This window comes from Cryptomeria japonica, chromosome 4, assembly GCF_030272615.1.
Source record: "Cryptomeria japonica chromosome 4, Sugi_1.0, whole genome shotgun sequence".
NCBI classification, from domain to species: domain Eukaryota; kingdom Viridiplantae; phylum Streptophyta; class Pinopsida; order Cupressales; family Cupressaceae; genus Cryptomeria; species Cryptomeria japonica.
The window spans coordinates 232,410,552-232,433,193 of record NC_081408.1 but is presented as its reverse complement, the minus strand read 5'-3'; the positions used below and the strand labels follow the sequence as shown (position 1 = coordinate 232,433,193).

Sequence of the window (22,642 nt, the reverse complement as noted above, 5' to 3'; positions counted from 1 at the left end):
GTCAATCATCCTTGAATCCTTGAAGAAGCTTGACTGAATCTTGGCTCTCAGGTTCTCTGCCTGCAAGTGCTTCTCCCTTATACTCTCTTTCTTCCAAATCTCGGATGCTACAAGAAACGCCTTTCTCAAAATCTCTCTGACACTCTCCTCTGTCTCAAAGCACTTGGTCTCGGATTTCTTCAAAACTTCAATCCGAGTGACCAAGGCATAATACCAGGTGTTGAAGTCATACCTATCTCCAGCCTGTATGACACCTGCATCCACCAGACTTCTCTTCGACAAACCTTAGATAACCTTCAGATGGGGAAGTATTTCATCTTGAATTTCCTCCACGTCCTCCCAATTGGCAGCTAAGTCCTGTATACGACTGACAAGTGAAGAGGCCGACTCATGTGTTGACACTAAATTCTCTACCAGTATATTTGCACGTGCTGAGGCTCTTGAAATCCACTCCTTGGCCTGTGTGAATGTACCCTTCATATCCTCATAATCCTTCATCGATTCCTGTTGAAGAGGATGTGGAGGGGTAACCGAGATCTCATGGTTAAGTGGCTTGGTGAGATGGAGAACATACTTTCTCCATTTCTGGTTTTCTTCTTCAACCTTCTTTCTCTTCTCTCTCTCTTGAGCTAAACTTGCCTTCAGAGCGTTACAAGAGTCATCGAAATACTGGACCTCTTGGTCTTAGGTGGGCTTGCCCAGCTCTATGGTAGTGATCTTGTAGTCATCTGCAACGACGTTGTCCCTAGTTTTTCCCTCTTTAGGCACTGCTATCTGGACTGTCCTGTATCCTGCACTGTCTCTCTGGATTAAAGAAAACTTTCTGGCAGGCTTAGGCGGTTTGGCTACAGCTGGCTCTTTTACCCTCTCCAGAAATGCTGTTGTAATTTCTTCAGAATAGGCCTCCTTGGGGACCTTGGCCTTTATTCTTTCCCTTAGCCAATTCGGGATAGTTGACTGCTCCAAGGTTGTTCTGGTCAAATTCATCATCTGTCCCTCCTGGGTTTGCAAGTATGCCATCCAAGAAGACTGCAGGTGCCTCCGTTTGCTTTCTGTTCGGACTTTGGACAACTTCCTTCATAACTTCCTCAACTGAAGGAGAAGGCACTCTCACTTCATCATCAATCATGGACATATTCATCTCCTGCTCCCCAGCTGCATTCTGATCGGGCATAATAGAAGCGACGCTTAGGATGGATTGGCCTTCACTGGACTCCCTTCTTTCACCTCCAATCTTTTTCCCTGTGACCTTTACGGAGCTTCCAACCAACTCCTTTGGTGCAGAGGCACCTAAGCACACAAGCATACCAGGAGGTCAAAAGTCATAATATGAACAATTTATTGTATTTGAGTCATTCATAATGTATTAAGGTTATTTGAGTCAATTGAATCATAATATGTAAGGCTAAATGAGCCATTTTGTCCAAAGATATCATATTTGGTCCATATTGAAGTTTTAAAAGTGTCCATGTAAGAGTTAGAGTCATTTATGTCAAAAATTGTAAAAATTGCAAAGTTGCAATATTGCTAGAAAGTGCAACAAAAGTGTAAAAATGAAATACATTGGTTATGAGGTGGTTGGAGAAGTTAGAAAGGAGTTGGAAATGGTTTATAAAACCATGTTTGGTCGAAATCAAGAAGGGAGATCAGTTTGGAGGGGATTTGACAAAGATTATCCATCAAACCCTCAAACTGTCATGAGGTTTTAAGGAATCTATGGCTGTCATAGATCCATGGAGGATCACATTTGATGTAATTTTTATATATAGATGTTATTTAATGATATATTGATGAAATATCTTTCAGATGAATCCTTTCTTGTGCATTTTTGTGGAGTATTTAGCAAGATATGTTTTTTTTTTGAATGATTGTCAAAACCCTGCCAAGGGTTACCCAGTTTTGGAAAAATGATCATAACTTTTGATTCAACCGTTGGATCTGGTTGAAATTTTGAGAGAACTTGTATAACTCCGTAATATAAATTCTGACCGAAGCGATTTTCTTTATGATAAATATGTAAAATTTTATGGATGACTGTTTGTTACAGTTCACGGTGAAAAGCAGATTGGTGAAGGCACAAACAATCCGGTTGTAGCATTTGGTGTGGTCACATGAGGGATAATATTGAAGGAAGGATATATGTGTTGGAAAGGTCTCTGAATCTTCTTTCCAGTGCTTTTGGTCTTACTTTATTTGGTTAAGAATTGAATATTTTGTGATTATTTTGGTGAAAACAGTTGTTAAGGGATGAAACCCTAAACTAGGGTATTCCATGGCAATAAAGAATTTGTTCTCTCATGTTATGGTGAATGTTATGATCTGAAATATTGAATGAAGGGTTTTAAGGATGTAATATAACCTTTGAAATTGTTTTGAAGTTGAGAAGAGTGATTTATCTTTTTATATGTCTCTTGATTCAAGTTTAAAGTTTACCCTTGAATGAAGGTTCTATGGATTTTCATGATGCTCTGCATCAAATTGGTATCAGAGCTAGAAGAGCCTGAGTGTGTGGATAGAGTGCCAAAGGAGGCAATCCACACCAGGACCTAGCCATGAAGGATTTGTTATTTGGTTTTTGCTGATGAGTTTTTGGTTGCAAGGTGCTTGTCCATCTAGCTGCAAGAAGGCAGACAAGGAAGGTCTATCAAGGGCCAAAGGGATGGTCTAGGGCCATGGGATGGTCCATTGATTGCCAAAAGACTAGGGAGAGAGGCAAAGAGGAGAACTCCTAGGTGAGGCATAGAGGTTGTTGGTGAGGTGATGCAGCATGGAGAGGTGGACAAATGGCTGGTAAAAGCACTTGGATGGCAGCCACTACAAACTCTATTGGTAGGAGTCACAAACATTTTATACAAATGTTTTATCACAACACCATCATGGCACATCCATGACATACCAGAGATCCAACATGATAATTGGTTTAGAGAATCATAAGATCGTCACCTTATGATGTCTGCATACAAGTGTTCATAATCTGAGAGATCGTCACCTCTTAGATATGAACACAGGGGGTGAAACCCAGAATGTCTCAATATGACAAAAGAAGTTTACACATTAAACATCTTATTTACAAAGCAGATTACCTTTCTATCATACCTAAGCCTCTTCTGAAGTGATTAACCTTCACTCTGGAAAGTGGTTTGGTCAGAATATCTGCAGTCTGATCTCTTGTACTAACATATTCCAATTTGATCACATTTTTGTCTACCATGTCTCATACATAATGGTATGGAATCTCAATATGCTTAGATCTGTCATGAAATACTGGATTTATAGAAAGCTTTATGCAGCTCTGGTTGTCACAGTGGATGACAGTGGGTTTCATGGGTTCACCAAATAGTCCCACAAGCAACTTCCTAAGCCATACTGCCTCTCGAGCAGCCATGGAAGCTGCAATGTACTCAACCTCGATGGAACTCTGTGCTACAGAAGACTGTTTTTTGCTGATCCAAGAAATCATGGCTGATCCTAAACTGAAGCAACACCCTGAAGTGCTTTTCCTGTCAGTCACACTCCCAGCCCAATCTGAGTCTGTAAATCCGTGTAGGTCTAGATCGACTTTCTCATATTTGAGACCAAGGTTTAGAGTACCTTGTAAGTATCTCATAATGTGTTTCACTGCAATCAAGTGGACTTCCTTAGGCTCACACATAAACTGACTTAAGGTATTGACCGCATAATAGATATCTGGCCTTGTATTCACCAGATACATCAGAGACCCAATCATCTGTCTGTAGAGAGTAGGGTCAGTGGATTGTGACTCTGCTGATGCTTCCTTAAGTTTATGTAAATTTGTTTCCATGGGAGAGGTCATAGGTCTGCAGTTATGCATTCCGAATCTCTTCAAAATGTCCAAGGTATACTTTCCTTGGTTTAGTATAATATTTTCAGAATTTTGCCATATTTCCAAACCTAGGAAGTAATGAAGGAGTTCCAAGTCCATATCAAATTCTTTAGATAAATCTTTCTTACATTGATCTATGAGGTGATCTTCTCCTGTGATTAGTAAGTCATCAACATATAGAATCAATATTATCATATCACCTTTATTTTGTTTGTAGTAGAGATTTGGGTCTGCATCATTTTTAGAGAAGCCTAGTTTAGAGAGATAGGTGTCAATTCTTTCATACTAGGCCCTGGGAGCCTGTTTAAGCCCATAGAGAGCTTTCTTGAGTCTGCACACATGAGACTCTGCACCCTGAATTTCAAATCCTTCAGGTTGCTCTAGGTAGACTTCTTCTGAGATCTCACCATTAAGAAATGCTGTCTTAATATCCATTTGGTGCACCTTCCACCCTTTTGCTGTTGCAATGGCTAGTACTGTTCTTATTGAGGTATATTTGGCCACAGGTGCAAAGGTTTCTTCATAATCTATTCCTTCCCTTTGAGAGAACCCTCTAGCTACAAATCTGGCCTTGTGCTTTTCAATACTGCCATCTGCACCATGTTTGATTTTAAAAAGCCATTTAGATGAAACAACAAATTTCTTAGTAGGCCTAGGAACGATCTCCCAAACATTATTCTTCACAACGGACTGATACTCTTCAGACATGGCATCCTTCCATACTTGATGTTTAAGTGCATCTGATACGTTGTTTGGTTCAGCTTTAGAGAGATCATTCATAAGAGCAACATAGCTAGTGAATTTATTAGGTCTTTTGCTTTCCCTGAAGGTTCCCGAAGGAGCAACAAACTTCTGAGCTTCTGCTACAGTCTTGGTGGCCCATAGAGGTCTTTTCTTGAGGTTTTCTCTAGGTAGGATTGGAGTTTCACCTATAGTTTCTTCAAGATTCTTCCTCTGAAGCTCAGGAGTGGGATCTTCTTCTATGTTAGGAGTGGGGATATAGATTTTAGGCTCTATGTACAGCTCATACAAATAGCCTTGTCTTTGACCAATGACTTTAGCTTTCTTGATGGAAGAATTTTTTGGCCAATCCAACACCTTGTTCTCCATGAAGGTTACTTTGTATCCGTTATCTTCTAGGGCTGATATGGAGACTAGATTTCTCTTGATGCCGGGGACATATAGTACTCCTTCGAGTTGCAATGATATGCCTGTCTTCAGTTTGATGGTGCAAGAACCAATTCCTCTAACTGGATGTGAGGAATCATCTCCGATGGTTACTTCCTCATCATCATCCTCTGTCATGGAGTCTAGCACTTCCCTAAACCCTTTAATGTGTCTGGATGAGCCATTGTCGATCACCCAGGAGTTAGACTTATTTGATGCATGGCTTGTAAGTGCTGAGTAGAGGACATAGTTCTGGGAGTCATCTTCTCTTTTAGATTTTCCTGCTCTGGCAAACGTGGCTTGTTTGGCTCTCACTGGACATTTTGCAACAAAGTGCCCGAACTTATCGCACCTATAGCATTGAATATGTGATAGGTCTCTCTTTGAAGTGTTCTTGCCTTGATGACCCTTCCTCTTCCTAAATTGCTTCTTCTTGGTTGTCTTATTTGTGTTAGTATTTAGAACTTGAAGGTCTTTGTCTATGTTCTTTTGTTTTATTCCCATCTTGTTCAATCTTGATTCTTCTTGGAGACAATCGTTCCTTAATCTTTCAAACTTAGGATTCTTGGACCTTGCACTGATGCCTTGGACGAATGTACTCCATCCACTAGGCAACCCATCTAGAGCAATGAGTGTTAATTAACTCTTTGCTTTGGATTTCGTAATCCAAAGTTGCTAGTTCATCTCTTAGAATTGATATCTGCATAAAGTAGGCATTGATTGTCTCCCCCTTGTTCATGGTGATATGATGTATTTCTTGTTTTAATGCCAGAGTTCGACTTGCATTTGATATCTCAAATGTGCTTTCAAATGCTTTGAACATTTTATAGGCTGTTTGATGTTTTCTTATGATGGGCATTATGTTGTTTCTCACCCCATCAACTATTATTTTTATGGCCTTTTCATTTCCCTCAATCCATGTTGTTTTGTCAGGTTGGTCATTTTTAGTTTGAACAAATGAATCCACTTTGTTCTCCTTTAAGATCATCTGGATTCTGAACTTCCTGGCTGAAAAATCATCGCCACCTCCGAGTCTGTCTTCGAATCTGATAGCGCTGGCCATTGGAGAAATGTGATGTAGTATATAACCTTGTTCTTAAATTATTCACAAAATTGAATAGCCTCAAGTTCGATCAACTTGGCTCTGATACCATGTAAATGTTATTGCAATTTCCAATTTAATGAACAAGTTATATGGAAGATGGTGTATTTAAGATTTTGGTATTATGACTATGACAATAATATTGTTGTCTTTCTTTTGCTGCAGGTATGGAGGATGAACATGTATCGATTTCAATGTCATCCCCTTTCTTTTGAATGATGCATATATAGTAAGGTAGTCACAATCAAGTGGCACCTTGATCGGACATGTCTTTTAAAGACATGTCCAACCAAGATGTCACTTGGTCGTGACTCTTACAAATGTCAACCAATCCACTCGATGTCTATGATAACTAATCAGTGCCATTGTAAATGATAACAAATCGATATAAACACACCCGATAATGAATCGGTATCAAAGCAAACAAGCCCGATAACTAATAGCATTACATATGCTATTGGGTTAATACCCCGATAGTATATTAATGCCGATTCATAAATGAATCGACATTAATATGCTATCGGGTTACTAGCTCGATAGCATTTAGATCGACGCTTAACTATGTTAAGCAAGTCGTCGATTTTATCCAATGTCAATATCATAGTCATGATCAATGTTACAGTCTGATAAACATATTCAGTTCGGAAAGCATAAATCAGATAATCTAATAGCATAGATGAGTAAACCAAAACAGAATAGAGGAGATTAACGGGTTAGGAAAGTCTTATCTTGCAGAAGCTACTAATGCATTAACAACAACCTTGAGTAACACAACTCGGTTGGTAGGGTAGGTTGGAAGCATGTAGGGAGGCCCAGAGAATCCCTGAATTCGGAGGTAAGTGAACTTTGGATATTGGATATATCAATACCCGAATCGACTGATAAAGTCCATAGACTCCTGAGAGAGTCTCTAGTGCAGTCCACCTTGGAATGTCCGAGTGATGTGCATGAAGAAGGTATCATTCACTCTTTTAAAATGGAACTTCTCTTCCATGTGGAGCTGGGGATAGCAATCATACACTGGAAACTGGTTCTCCTTGTTCCCTATTTCTCCTCTGCAAGTGAGACCTCTGTATCTGTAGGTCCTGGCCAAGGAATAAAATAGGTACGAACTCATGAAGAAAGTCCTATTCGCCTCTAGGTTCCTCAGGTGGCTATCTAGGTTGTCGCTAATCATCCTGGCCCAGTCTATCATTTTTACTCCATTCATTATTTCATTAATGAAATAATACATCCAGGGTTCGAATGGGGCTCCCAGAGGATTTCCCATTATTCTGTTGAGCAGGACGATCATGTCTCCAATGTCCTCCTTGAAGTATGCTCGCACTAGGCTCTTCCTCTGAAGTTTGGAGGCGCCCTTCCTTGGCTTGTCCAGCTAGGAATGGTTGACTATGGCATCATATTCCTCCAGGTGGTCCTGATACAGACTGTTACTTTCGTCCTTTGTCACATACACCGTGTTGTGATACTCTGGGGTCCTGAAGGCCTCTTTGATGGCCTCATCACTGATGTTCGCCAACACTTTTCCATCAGGCGCAACAATGTCCTTACTAGTGGGGTTGTAATTTTTAGCACATTCAACCACTAATTCAGTGCATTGCATGGTGGGGAGAAAACCAGCAGCGTGCACGATCCCGCTCTTTATCATCTTTCGTGCGATTTTGGTAGGCACAAGGTTGTCTAGACCAAACATTCGCTTCTTAAATTCCCTCAGATTGATGTGTCCGAGGTTGTTGTCCAAAATTGCTAAATCCATCTAAGTCCAGCTGTTCAAGACAGTTGTTAAACGTAAGTCCCCTTGAGATTTTCAGCATACACTACCCAAGAAGCTATTCCACTAAAGTTGCTTGTTTGCACATATAGACCTTGGAATCAGTAGTGAATTTTCAGGAGAGGATAGAATACCTTCGGGTATCCTATTCTAATGTTTGGTAGATGATAAAACAGACACCAACACCTATGACAATTTTTAGCCCTAATCATTAGCATTTATTTGTCATTCTGCTGTTTATGTATTACATGTAGGCTTTTATAAAGGAACTGCGTGATTGCTTGGACAATTTTTAAACATAATGGAAATTGCACTCATTGGCATGTGATGGATTGATGGACACTAAGTTGTTGCCCTGCTATTGACACACTGCATTTGAGTGCATTCACATATCAATAAAACAATGTTACTAATACTAGATATGTCTATTCAAGGCATCCAGTCAAACAAAATGTGTACTTGTGGAAGAGTTTTTCTATCCTTACTGGTTATCTTATTCAAACCTTGGTAACCCCCCCCACAACATATCATATTATCCTTCCTTTGACAATAAGTACAAGAGCTCCATAAGTTGATTTTGAGCACAAACAAATTCTTTAGGAAACTGTCATACTTTTCTTCTTAATTCATTTTCTACAGAGTTACTCAGGAAGGAAGCCTGCAGATGGATTGGAGTATGCTTCCTCTCAAACCTTTGACATGGTGCTGAGGTGGGAGACCTGACTTAGCAAGAGTCCAACCAAGCAGCCTCACACAAATGCTTGATAACCCACATGCTGTAAGACAAAAGCAAGACTATTTCTAACCTGCAAGTTACAGCCAGCCTTACACATGCAGCTGCACAACTCCTCACTAGCAGTTCCAACACATAGCATAGCATAAACAAAATGTTGCCTTAAACAGATCCTTACTTGCAGCTTGCCCTAACACACTTGAGACACTAGACAAACACAATAGTTGCTGCAAGTCATCACACATCACAAGAATGACTTCCTTATGGTCGTTGTAGGCAACACAACATGATCATTACAAGTTTATATTTCTGCAAGTACATCCAATGACAGAGACAATTCTACTCAAGGTTGCAAGTGAAACTGACACCAAAGAATATTTCCACAACATAAATGTGCAGTAAATCAGATAACCATTCTTTCATCACCACCATTACAACAAGAAACAGGTTAGTTGGTAAAGTCATAATAAACCCAATATTAACACAACATTTTAAAATTGACACATGGACCTTGAATTCCATACATTCACAGACAAATTTCACATAGATGAAAGTTGGTAGCAGCACTTAAATGACTCCTTTTCCACTACTCTAGCTTGTTTCCTTGTGCTTGTTGTAGTTAAAACAACTAGATCATTACAAGTTTTATAGTTGCTGCAAATACATCCGAGGTGACTCACTCCACCCTACTGAAGGCTGGAATTGAAACAAACACCAAAGAATATTTCCACTACATACATGCATGGACAATCAGATCACCATTTTTTCATTACTACCATTACAACAAGAGACAGGTTGGAAAAGTCAGAATAAACCCAATATCAACACTATGTTTTAAAACTAATGCAAGGGTCTGAATTCCACATATTCACAGACAAATCTCACACAGATGAAAGACAGAACAGCACTAAAATGACTCATTTTGCACTACGATACCAGGGAAAATACAAAATTACAAACTTACATTTTGTCCTAAACAGTACAAACAAAGGAAATTAACCTCCCCTGTTCTGGTGCAGGTTCCAGCCTCTTCAATCTGGATAAGGTGTTTCAAATCTGGTGATGGAGTCCGCAAAACAGTAAATTATATATTATCAATTAACTTCTAGCAATCTCTTTCCCCTCCTATACTTATATGTTACTGTTATCACAAAAGCTTGCACCCTTGCTAAGCTATCAACTCAGCAACCTCTTGAAACATGGAAACAACCCCGAAGTGTGAGACCTTGCACGAGGGGGGCTGAATCTCCGGAGAAGGTTGACTTCCTTCTCAATCTAGGTGCAAGTGTTGAACCAACTCAACACTTCAAAACTGACTTCTAAACCTATCCTAACAATTTGCAGAGGTAAAGGGAAGATAGAAATGCTTGAAATAAAGGAGGTGATGCACCAAGAAGAGATTGTTTCTCTCCCCACCTAAAATAGCACAAGGAATCAACTGAAAAGCCCAAGAGATGCACCAACTTCAATTGCATGAGTGATCCAAACGCATGTGTGGAGGTTAGAATTTTCTAAGTGTCAAGAGGGGAGAAGGTTTCCCACAAAGTCACACTCAGAAAACAAGTTAACACAGCATACCTATGAAAGGAAACCACAAACATACACTTATAATGGAGGTAAGAACACATGCACATCATAAATAAGTTGAAGGAAGGCAAGAATGGAGATTTTCAATTAATCATAAGGCCAAAAGCCAATCTTACAGTTGCAAAAATGCAAAAATAATTACAAGTCTTCAAGAGAAGAGAAGAGCACAAGAAAGCTCAAGCCAGCAGGGAGAGAACCTTTTACAATGAGGCTTAACAGCCTTATATAGAAAAAAGGGTTACAATGGTGATCATGACCCCTGCATGTCAGTCTGGAAGTGCAGGGAAGTGCATGCACTTGGCTTGTACACGCAAGCAACCTAGCCATACCACCAAAGGCAATCCTGAGAAGGATAGATTGATTAACCTTCCAAAGTCAGACATGACATAAGTCACCTAGCATGGCCCTGTACCTTCCTGATGGAAACCTTGCCAAAACATTTAATGCACCCTTGTGGCTCCACAAAAGAAAGTGTACAAGTCACCAAGCTGTCGGAGCATTAAAAGCCTTGAGTGTCGATCACGCCATCCGGAAGGAAACCCGGAGACTTCGGAAGTTTGGATTCCCGAAGTGAGGAAGACAAGGGAAGAACTTTGGAACCTCGGGGTTCCGGAGTTCCGAGATAGAGAGAAGAAGAGAAGGGAAAGACCTTCGGAACCTCGGGGTTTTGGAGTTCTGGAGGAACTAGAGAGAGAAGGCAAAAGGGGAAGGAACTTCGGAACCTCGGGGTTCCGGAGTTTTGGGGAAGTTCTGAAGAAGAAAGGGAAAGGCTAAAGAGGAGGGGAACTTTAGAGCTTGGGGGTTCTGGAGTTCAGGTTAAAGGAGAAACTTAAGAGAAGAGGTGAAGGAGAGGAAGGCTAGGAACTTTGAAACCTCGGGGTTCCGAAGTTCCAAAGAGGGAAGGAGAAAAGGGACAAGGAACCTTGGAACCTCGGGGTTTCGGAGTTTCGGGGGGAAAAGATAGAAAAGCTAAGGAGAGGAGGGGCTAAGCTAGGAAAGAACCTCGGGGTTCCGGAGTTCTGGAGAAGTGGAGAAAAGCTAAGGGAAGGAAGGGAACTTTGGAACCTCGGGGTTCCTGAGTTACGGAGAAGGAAAGAAATGCGGCTAAGGCAAAGAACTTCGGAACCTCGGGGTTCTGGAGTTCCGGAAAAGGAAGAAGGAAAGAGACAAGGGCAAAGAGAAAAGAACCTCAGAACTTGGGGCTTCCGGGGAAAATGAAAAGGCCAAGGGAGGAACTTCCTCCAGACAAGGAAACACTTTACACTTCATGATTCTTCTCTCCTTGATCAGTTGGGGCAGCGCTGGTCCATGGAACATATCTTTGATCGGTTCTCACTGATGGACCAAGGGTGTCATAAAATGACAACATTTTTTGGCGATTTCTGCGGGATGCTTGCCTGCTAAGCATGAAGTCCAGAAGCCTTGAGCATCCATTGGGCATTGAGTCATTGAAAAGACCCAAAACTTGTGCGTGCCATCACTTGGAGGAAAACTGAAAACTAGAGCGCACACCCTAAGGAGAATGCGGCATGTGCATAAGCACTTATGAAAGCAAAACAACTTCTATTTTAATATTTATATAGTTATCAACACCCTCTTCAGAAGCAGGGCTTGAGATGAATCCCATTCACTGGGATTGGAAAAACTTCGCCATCAAGCCTAGAGAGATGAAATGCATTGGCCTCCTTGCAACTAGTGATGACATATGGGCCACTCTAGATAGCATCAAACTTGGAGTGTCGCCCAGCTTTGGCTCTGTCTGCATCCCACTTATGAACTAGATCTCCTTCTTTGAAGACCCTATTAGTCGCCTTTTTGTCAAAAAATTTCTTGACTTGTCTTTGATGAGTCTCAAGTGTATGCATAGTCCGATTTCTAACCTCCTCTAGCTCCATGAGCTCTTCTAGCCTTACTGTCATGGCATCATTTTCTATCAATTCTAGCTGATGTGCTAGTTCAAGAGAGGGTAACTCTAGGGAAGTTGGGAGTCTTGCTTCCTTCCCATATACTAGCATGAAAGGGGAGTTATTGATTGCCCTCTTGGGTGTGATCCTGTCAGCCCATAAGGTTGTTGTCAACTTAATATGCCATGCCCTCTGATTGTCTTCAATTGTTCTTTTAATTATCTCGATGAGGTTCTTGTTGGAAAATTCAGTTAAGCCATTACCTTGAGGGTAATAGTTAGATGATGTCTTCAAGTATACACCATGCTTAACTGCCCAAGAACTGATTTGGGTTCCAACAAATGCCCTGGCATTGTTTGATATGATGGTGAAGGGAACACCGAATCTTGTCACAATTCCCTCAAGGAATTCCAACACTGAGGCCTTAGTGGCATCCCTCAATGCAACTACCTCTGTCCACCTAGTGAAGTAATCTGTTGCGGCCAAGATCCACTTATGGCCGGCACTAGAAGGTGGGTTTATCATGCCAATGAAGTCTAAACGCCATTGGGCAAACGGTTGATCTGCTTGGATGGGATGAAGAGGTAGGGCAGCTAATCTTTGCTTCCCAGAGAAGAGAGCACATTTCCTGCAATTCTTCCCCCATCTATGTGAGTCATTGAATAAGGATGGCCAGTAATAATCAGCCCTCATTATTTTGATAGCCGTAGTCCTTGCAGAGAAGTGGCCCCCTGAAGAGCCATCATGAAATTCCTCTAACAGTTTGCTAACTTGGTTTTGCTCGATGCATCTTAGTAAGACTCCATTGGGGTCTTTTTGGAAAAGAGTGCCATTCAGTAGGTTATAGGGAATGGACTATAACCTGAAGTGTCTTCTTTTGGTCCGGTCCAGACCTTGGGGGTATCTACCTTCCATTAAGAAGGTGGTCATGTCACTTACCCAACTTAATTGAGTGTTGTTGTCAGTTGGTTGATCTTCTTGTAACACAAGGGCGACCTCTGAAGTAGTCTCAGAAGATGAGACAAGCTGTTCGCATAGGCCCTTGCCTCTTACAAGCTTGGTGATCTTGATGTTGATGTCATACTCCATGACCTTGGTTATCCACCCAACCCTCTTCTCACTCATGTCCTTGTCTAGAAGGAAATCTTTGACACTTGCATGGGGAACTAAGAGCTGGATCCTGTTGTTGGACAACATGTGTCTGAACTTTTTTAATGCCCTTACAACAGTGAGGACTTGCTTTTCTACATAGCTATACTTAAGCTTGTAGTCCTTTAGCCCTTCACTAAAGAAAGCAATAGGTTGCTCCAACCTATCATCGTTCAGTTGTGTTAGGACAGCTGAAATGCTGGATTCTCCTCCGAAGGTATAGAGGATAAAATCCCTTTCATAATTAGGATTGACAAGGGTAGGGGCCTGAGCAATTGCTTGTTTGATTTCTTTGAAACAGGCCCTTCCTTCCTTGGTCCAACTGAAAGCCAAGTTTTTCTTCAACATGGAAGTGAGGGGTTTTACCATGGTGGCAAGGTTGGGAATGAACCTCCTCACAAAGTTGTTCTACTAAGGAAACTTTGCAATCCTTTCTTGTGACTGGGGAGTGGAATAGAAAGAATAGCCTCCACTCGCTCTGGATCAATGGTCAAACCCTCCTTGGGTACGATGTGTCCTAGCAATCTTCCTTGATCAGTAGCAAACACACACTTGCTAGGGTTCAAGGACACACCATACTCCCTACATTTCATGAACACCTGCTCAGGATGACCAAGATGGTCAGGTGTATGCTTCGAATAAACAGTTATGTCATCAAGGTATACAAGCACAAACTTTGCTAATACACCCTTGAAAGCCATGTCCATTGCTCTTTGGAATGTGGCACCTGCATTGGTTAGCCCAAAGGGCATTTTACAATAAGCATAGGTACCCCACTTAGTAGTAAATGCAGTCTTGTATTGGTATGATTCTTGGACCAAGATCTGATTGTAGCCTGAATACCCATCCAAGAACGAAAATCTTTCTGAGCCACTGAACTTTTGGAGAATCTGCAACTCCTAGTCATATATAATGTCAAGATACAATTGTGACAGCAACTGATAGTGAATTATAACAAACATATAGCCATCAATTGATAAGAGACATTCTGTCAAACAATAGGCATGAAAACTGAAATACAAGCCACAAAACTGATTTTTCAGAGTTCACAATGACTTTTGAAAGTAACTATATTAGCTAATATAATGGCTTGAAATGAAACATTACTCAAGCTAAAAATGACATCAAAATATCTGTGAATGCTACTTTAAGTTCTCATTGTCTAGAAGATGCTTCAAAAGGTTGGCACGACTGGTAATGGTGGACTGGTTTGCTGTAAATAAACTTCAGATCTCTTCCCAACTCTCTTGTATCCAAAATCAAATATACACGGATAAGTTAATGGCTGTCATACCTTGTCAAGACTACTGGAATAGAAAATCAGACCCTCCAGCTTCATGAAATGACCCAATAGTAGTCTGAAATCTGTAAATGGACTAATTGAATATAATTATCAGTAGCTAAAACTGAGTACAGGAGTTTAAATAAGTCATATTTATGATACATTAGTTGATCCCAAATAATAGCAGCAATACTCAAAACCTGGAAATGGATAATAATGCCGTTTATTGCACCTACCATTGCCGCCGCACCTGCCACAATTGCCACACCCACCATGGTGCCAGTTGCTGCTACCATGGAGGTAGTCGCCATGGATGCCACAACCACACCATCAAAGCATGAAGGAGTAGATGCAAGGGTGGATAGTTGACTCAGCCAGTTCGAGGAGACACCGACTCCCCCTCCTTTGCCATCTCCTAGATTATTGAAGGATTTGGTGGTCTTGCCAATCAAAGAGGGGAAAGCCGTGCACTTGGTGGTTACAGGAGAGATGGAGCATGGAGTAGTGGTAGGGGAGCAAACAGTTCATGTTATCGAGCTTTTAGAGACAATGCAAGTAGATGAGCCTAGTGGCCCTACCACATAGGAGATTGCCATTGTTTCCTAGTTGGTCAATGCTAAGGCCAAGGCACCGGTAGGTGGGGATTTAGATGGTTCAAGCAAGGACGAGACACAAGGCATGCATATCCAGATTTCTAAACCAAATCCTCATGATATACGATGCAGAGATACTTGTTTGAACTAGAGGATACTGCCTTGATTACACATGAGGTGGTAGAGCTGTCATGACAGATGGACATTGGGCATGCGCCATTGGTGGCTAATGAAGCGGAGAAGATTTTGAGCTTTATGAAGCTAGGTTGTTAGAGGGAGTTCTCTTATGGATGGCTTGCTATGGAGACCTTAGAGATGCAGGAGGCATGGCATCTAGCGAGGCCCACCATAGTGGGTAAGCATGGTCAAGTACTCTCTACACTCCACAATATGGAGAATTGTTTTTTGGGATGTTTTCTATTGGATGAAGAGAGCACACACTTCCCTTGAGGAAGTTGAGACAGTGAAGGCAGATGCACTCACCCAGGTGGAGGCAGTTCAGGTGACTATGCGGGAGTTATCTACTCAGATAGCACTTGTGTAGGAGCATCTTACTCAATAGACACAACTCACCACCTTTAAGCGGGAGCATCATATGGCTTTGGAGGCATAGCTGTCAAAGTGTGAGGAGAAGCAACATGCTATCTTGGTAGGGAAGGATGTCATGTTGGCAGAATTGGAGGAGCGCCAAAAAGTTATGGCTCGGGAGTTGGAGGAGTTCAAGAAGGATTTGATGGAGGCAATGCAAGTGGTGAAGAGGTCACGGGAATGATAGTTGGTGGCAAAATGCGATCTAAGGCTTCGTACAGAGCAAGTGCAACATCTTCGCTAGAGGCTTTCCACCTCCGGGGCTACATCCATTCTAGCATCCTCTACTTCTCCAAGGACATTCTCTCACCTTGCTTCTCAGTAATTTGTTGTTGTACATAGGCCCAAGTATGTTTTTGTCGTTTGGAAGATGACTTCTCTTTGGAGGGACTGATATAGTTGGCAGTTTTTCTGTAGTTACTAAATAATGATTGATTAAGTAATAAAGTTATAGTTGGCTATGTAATGACATTTGATTTTGAGTAGTTATTGGCAGTTCTTGGCGGTTGGTAATCTTAACCAACCGCTAGGTACTATATATGTACTTCATTGTTTCCTTGGAAACTAGTTAATGCGATGTGCATATTACATTTTGGAAATAAATGATGTATCTTTTTGGCCATATACTCGTATTGATATTGTTATTGTTGGTATTTTGGTTATATTGATATGGTTTTGTCATTGATGTCAACACCTATTAACACTTATCAACTCTGGCACCTTGGAGAATTGACAATGGTCACCGGCAAGCAAGTGACTTTATGCACAGTCACCGGTATCTGGTACACCAGTAGGATATATTGTTCACCGGCACTTGGAATGACTTGGAAAACATTTGGTTATGTCGAAGACGTCGTTTGGACACTTTATCTTGGAGATTTGTTCATTGGATTATTCGTATATGCCTATTTGCTGTTACCAGCAAATAGGTCCAGGTTATGCACCGGCAGGCCTATCTATTCCAGATCAGCACGACACGCTTTGGAAATGATTTTGTTGTTATTGTAAATGCATTAAGCCGACATGTTGAATCGGATATTGCATCGGTTACTTTTAATTATTTTATTGTAATATCTTTTAGAGCCGACCTACTAAAATTGGTCTTAGGTTATGGTATATATGTAAGATCTTATTCGTAAGATCGATATGCGATTAGGGAAAGGAATTGGAAGAAGGTATATGCAAGATTAAGCAGAGCTATACACGTAGACATCATTTGAAGGTGAAGCAAGATTTTTGTGAAGGCAATCTGAACTACACCGGTACTGAATCTAGCATATGAAGATGCTATTTTAAGTAGTACATCATTATTGGATTTAACCATCCAATTGTAGTCAGTGTGACTCCTATTTGTGTTTGAGCAGTGAGCTCTAGGTGCTTGGCCTTTCTGCATGTGCAGACCCCATTTGTATACACATACTATCTGCAGTAGTATCATCTGATTGTGGGTAAGGTTTCCTATCGTGGTTTTTCCCCTTACAGGGTTTCCATGTACAAATATTGGTGTTAAGTGTTGTGGATGTTATTGTCTTTCTGTTTCATGCATTAATCTTTACCGGTACTGCAATTAACTTATAAACTGTTTACCGGCATAAAGTTTGGTTTACCGGTATTAAGCATTAAGGTTGGTTAAGTTGTTTTTGGTTTGAATTTATTTGACAACTGATTCACCCCCCCCCCCCTCAGTTGTCTCCAGGACCTAACAGTTATGTTGTGTTGCTTTATAATATTATTTTCTATTCCTGTTTACTCCGCATAATCTAAACCAGTTTTCTTTGAGAGTAAACAGCTGTACACTTCCAGCCACTAGGTTGACCCTCTTTTTGAATGGTATCTCCTAGGGTGTTAAGTTCTCGCTTCTAGGTATTACTTGAAACAATTTCTCACAGCTGGGTGACTATTTCCCAGGTAAATTTGGAGTGTTTGCTGATGGTATTAATTTATCCAAGAAGAGTTGCCCCACAAGCAGGCAGCCAAGTTTCCTAGGGTGTCATGTGTTCATTTTCAGATTGTTGGGCTAATAAATGTGGATGCAAGGTGTATCACTGGAGGCATCTAGGTTGATAGAAGGGTGAGAAAGCAAAATGCAGGTCTTGTTGACAAGAAAGAGTGAGTTTTCAGCTTCACAGCTAAGTCTCCCTTGTGCAATATTGCACTCAGTTGCTGCTGTAGGGTTCCCTTGTTTAAGTTTCAGTCATTTCAGAGCCAATTTAATGCATATTGGATGGTAAGAAATTGATCTGGGCACTTTGGAGGGGTTGTGTGTGGTGTTCGAAAGCTTCCATGAGCAGGTCGCCACCTCTATGCCTTGACATAAGTGAGCTGAATTAAGTTATCAGAAATTAGAATTATAAGGTGACTGTTACTTACATATACCTGCTGCTACAGGTCTGTATGTATTGAAAGTTGCTCCATTTTAAGTTAATTTGTATTGTGAATGGTGAAGCGATAATGTGAAGACATTTTGTTATCATATTCTTTAGTGTTGTCAATCTCAATACTTTGTAATCCTGCAATTTGTTCATGAAAAAAATCAATGAGTGAAGTTTGAAACTATTCCTATCAGCAAACTATCTATTATTCATTTCTTTTTTTTCTCTCAAAATTGCAAACAAATCCAACAAAAAAACAATCAGGGGTACACATACAGAAACAATTATAACCATCAGGGTCCTGGGGAAGATTTTTAGGTTCTCAGTTCTGTGCATTAGATAGTAGATCCAGAGTAGGCCTGGTTTCCATGATTGTACTCCTATTTGTGTTAAGAGACTGCAGTTTGTACTTTGAATTTTTCAACAATGCAATTGCAAGTTTGATATCTAGGATTGGTGGATAGACTTATATCTTTAGAGTCCAGGGCATATAAGCTATTTTTTAATGATGTACTGATGATTTCATTTGCCTTTCTATATGAGCACGATCTGTTTTGATTTCTAAATGGTTTATTTTTGAAGGATATATGTTAATATATTTTTTTTGTTAGAATTCTGAATTCAATAATTTATATAATGTTTAGTATTAACAAGTAATTGCCAAGCATTTGTTGTCACCTGTTGAATTCATTCATACACTTGGCTTATTATTTCTTATATGCTTAACATTTTACATTGTTTTTAAGAAAATAAACTTTTTCTTTGTGTTTGTAGTTGCTCAAAAAGTTGCAAAAATCGTTTCCGAGGATGTCATTGTGCAAAAAGTCAATGCCGAAGCCGGCAGTGCCCTTGTTTTGCTGCTGGACGTGAATGTGATCCAGATGTGTGTCGGAATTGCTGGGTCAGGTATTATTATTTACTAATGAACTATATATTTTATTATTTTGATTTCAAGTTAAGCATATTTCTATCCTGTGAAATCAATTCCTTTATCTTTAGCAAAATAAGTTTTGGTATTTCAGAGAGACTGGTGACTTATTGATTGATTCAATTGAAAAGTGATTTAAAGTAGAAAGATGAAGATGCCATATCAATGTCTTTTAAAATGGTAGAAAGCATTGTGAATGCATGGAAATTTATTTTAAAGATTTCAAACTTCAGCATTGTTGTCCACTTTGGCTCTTTCAAATGCATGCTATGCTTGAACATCTCATGCATGTCTTATGAAGTGTAAAGGATTATGGGTAAGTCAGTAAGACATGTCAATAAGTGTATTGATTAATTTTATCATATGAGAACTGACTGTTTACATGTACTGAAACAATCTTGTATCAAAAAGCAAAGCTTCTTTATGATAATGCTTTGTTGAAATTTAATGTAATGCTACCTCCTTCACTTTACATTCTGCCACTTGTATGTAGAATTTCTTGTCTTTCATGCCTTTCAGGGTAGGAGTTCATTTTTACATAGGTCTTTATTAGGTTTTCTGCATGCTTTTTTTCACACAGCAATTATCAGATTTGTCCATTTGAATATGTTTCAGTTGTGGAGATGGATCTTTTGGTGTTCCACCTCAGAGAGGAGATAACTATGAATGCAGAAACATGAAGCTTCTCCTGAAGCAACAGCAACGAGTGAGAACTTTCCCTCTTGCCTTTGCCTTGTATTTAGGTATTCTATCATGGTTATGTGTTAATGATAATCCATGAAGTGTTCCTAGGATAAGGACTCATTTTAGTGATGGAAGATGGTGATTGAGAAGGAATTCAAATACTTACATGTTACATGGAAAGATCTGTCATTTGTATCTAGTGTTGAAAATGCTTCCCTATTAAGCTCTTGTCATTAACTATGCCAAAGGTACTATTTATGTACTTTTCAAATGGTCAATGCTGGTGATATATCAGGATTGAACTCATGAATTAAAATCTGTGTCAGGTGCTGCTTGGAAAATCCGATGTTGCTGGTTGGGGTGCATTTTTAAGGGTATATTCCTTCAAATGCAACTTCAACCTCTTTGCAAATATAGAGATGAATTTTTCTTAAATATTTTGTATTTTTTTTATATACATGTACTCTTTTGAACAAAGTGTCTGTTTTGATCAGAATCCTGTAAATAAACATGATTACCTTGGAGAGTATACTGGAGAATTGATTTCACATAAAGAAGCTGACAAACGTGGAAAAATCTATGATCGTGAGGATTCTTCATTCCTATTTAATTTGAATGATCAGGCAAGTTGTGCAATTTCGATTTTTAACTTATTCAAGTTGCCTTTTGTCTTGATTCTCTTCAAGTCAGTCTTAGACATAGAAAACAAGTTTTATGGTGCGATCGTTTCACATGCTTCTCTCCTTGTACTTTTACATGACATACTTACAGTTTAATCAAAATTTGTGGCTCTAGCGATAGCTCCAAACATGAATACAGCATTTATACTATGTGCATCTTGTATTGATTGTTTTAGATGGGATGTTTGTATTGTAAGAGAATCTGCTTCTCTACCATCTTTTCAGATCTATACATTTATTTTTTCTTTCATTAAGGAATTTGTAATGTGCATGGTAATTATATGGGTTTTTCTTAGTAATCATCATTTTTTTCGTTCTGGCCCATGAGATGTAAGCTTTGCCAGTTTTGGCTATACCGGTTGCCTTGCACCATAGCTTAAAAATTCAGTATGTTAACTTGCCAACTTGTCAGTCAAATACCTCAGGATAGTTATTTTCACAATAGTTTTTCCGAATTTTCTCCAGAAGTTCTCCAGCTAGCAGAAAATCATTTTTTCCCCCAAAGTTTCCCTCTTTATTTTCATTTTGCCTTTCTTTCTTTCTTGTGTTTATGAACAATTTTGTAACAATTTTCCTATCTATGCACAAATTAAATTCATTTCTTATTCTTTTAAACACCTTTTTTTTTTTCTTTAGTTTATTTTATGAATGTATGTATTTTTGATGTGCTGAGTTCTGGCCAAATCCCAAGTTGGAGTCAAAATTTTGGTCTGCATGTTTTGGGCGAATTTAGTCTCTGAACTATGCTATGCACTACTTCCCTGATTAATGGGGGTGGAATATGTTTTGTATACTTGTGGAATTAATTTGCTATTCTTCTGTGGGGTCTTCAGTTTGTTCTCGATGCATATCGGAAAGGAGACAAGTTGAAATTTGCCAATCATTCACCAAATCCAAATTGCTATGCAAAGGTATGAAATGTTGACAATGCAGATTAACATTACAGAGTTCTCTACGAGGAAGCTTGTAATGGCATGGAGGGAATTCCTGCAGCTACTTTAACATTTTTTTAATGTTATAGGTGATCATGGTTGCTGGAGATCATAGGGTAGGCATTTTTGCCAAGGAACGAATTGCAGCTGGTGAAGAGCTCTTTTATGACTACCGTTATGAGCCAGATCGAGCTCCCGTGTGGGCCAAGAAACCAGAGGGTTCAAATTCAAGAAGAGATGAAACATTAGCTTCTCATGGTCGGGCGAAAAAAATTGCTTGAAGTTGATATTGCTGTTACTTTTGAATTAAATGTTGCATAACAGACAATGCCCTATAATCATTGCAACTGAAGGTTAGTATTAGTATCTAATAAGATTTCAATTTGCTCCAAGGTTTTTAGATGTTTCTAAGAATCTGATTTTATAATTTTGGTAGTGATAGATGTATCTATGATAGGTTTGACACATACATTAAAGTTTGAAGAATTCAATTTGTAAAATAATATGCAATATGTGTGTGTGTGTGTGCATGTGCACACTACACGTTGTTATGTGAATATTGTAAAATAATATGTAATAAATATATGTGTTATGTCAAACTCGTGTGTAGAACACAACAATTCAGATAATGAATCTCTCATTTTATGCTGTCAATGGTTTGGAGTTTGGACCTCATCATATTCTCTTTTATTTAGATATATGGATCTTCCATATTTGTTTTTATGGTTAAAATTTTTTTTTTGAATTTTCTAGCATTGGAATTAGAATGCAGTTATTTTAGAGAACACCTTAATTCCTCATCAATAGATACATAAATTTTTCTCTGAAGTTATTACCATTTTTGTAAAAAAAAATATTACTGGGTGCGTGCAAATTCCTGCAGGAAAAGTCAACGTGTCCATCTATCTACATACTTTCTATATATTTATATAAACTTGAAAATTATAAAATATTAATTTTTTTAATTAGGTGGGCATTTTAATATTTATTTTAACGAATTCTACAACTATAAGTACAAAATATATGGATAGAACTTTGTTACATGCTTTTGTGCACACATGCATGTACAACATGCACATGTGCATGCAGACATGCACACATGCATGCTTGGATGTACACATATGCATTCACACATGCACACGTATAAATTGACACTACCAAAACAACCATGATCATTTTAGCTAGAATCACCAATAGGAATGCTAAAAGGTAAATGCCGTCCTAAGCAAAAATCTAAACTAATAGTACAAGGAATAAATCTAGGCAGGGGAACAATACATCCAGGGTATACAAGCTCATGTTGGAAATGTTAACATGACAGGGATT

General features: G+C 39.4%; 1 protein-coding gene across 4 annotated transcripts in view; it reads left to right on the top strand.

The window, feature by feature from the left end:
• The window catches only part of LOC131027234 (histone-lysine N-methyltransferase CLF), a 116,464-nt gene extending 94,549 nt beyond the window's left edge, over positions 1 to 21,915 (top strand). For all 4 annotated transcript variants that reach the window (XM_057957241.2, XM_057957244.2, XM_059219742.1 and 1 more), the window contains 6 exons: positions 18,867 to 18,998; positions 19,636 to 19,726; positions 20,031 to 20,078; positions 20,199 to 20,327; positions 21,218 to 21,295; positions 21,406 to 21,915. In XM_057957241.2, coding sequence (XP_057813224.2) covers positions 18,867 to 18,998; positions 19,636 to 19,726; positions 20,031 to 20,078; positions 20,199 to 20,327; positions 21,218 to 21,295; positions 21,406 to 21,597 — 670 coding nt within the window. In that variant the 3' untranslated portion in view covers positions 21,598 to 21,915. The remainder of the gene's footprint in view (positions 1 to 18,866; positions 18,999 to 19,635; positions 19,727 to 20,030; positions 20,079 to 20,198; positions 20,328 to 21,217; positions 21,296 to 21,405) is intronic.
• The last annotated feature ends 727 nt before the right edge of the window (positions 21,916 to 22,642 follow it).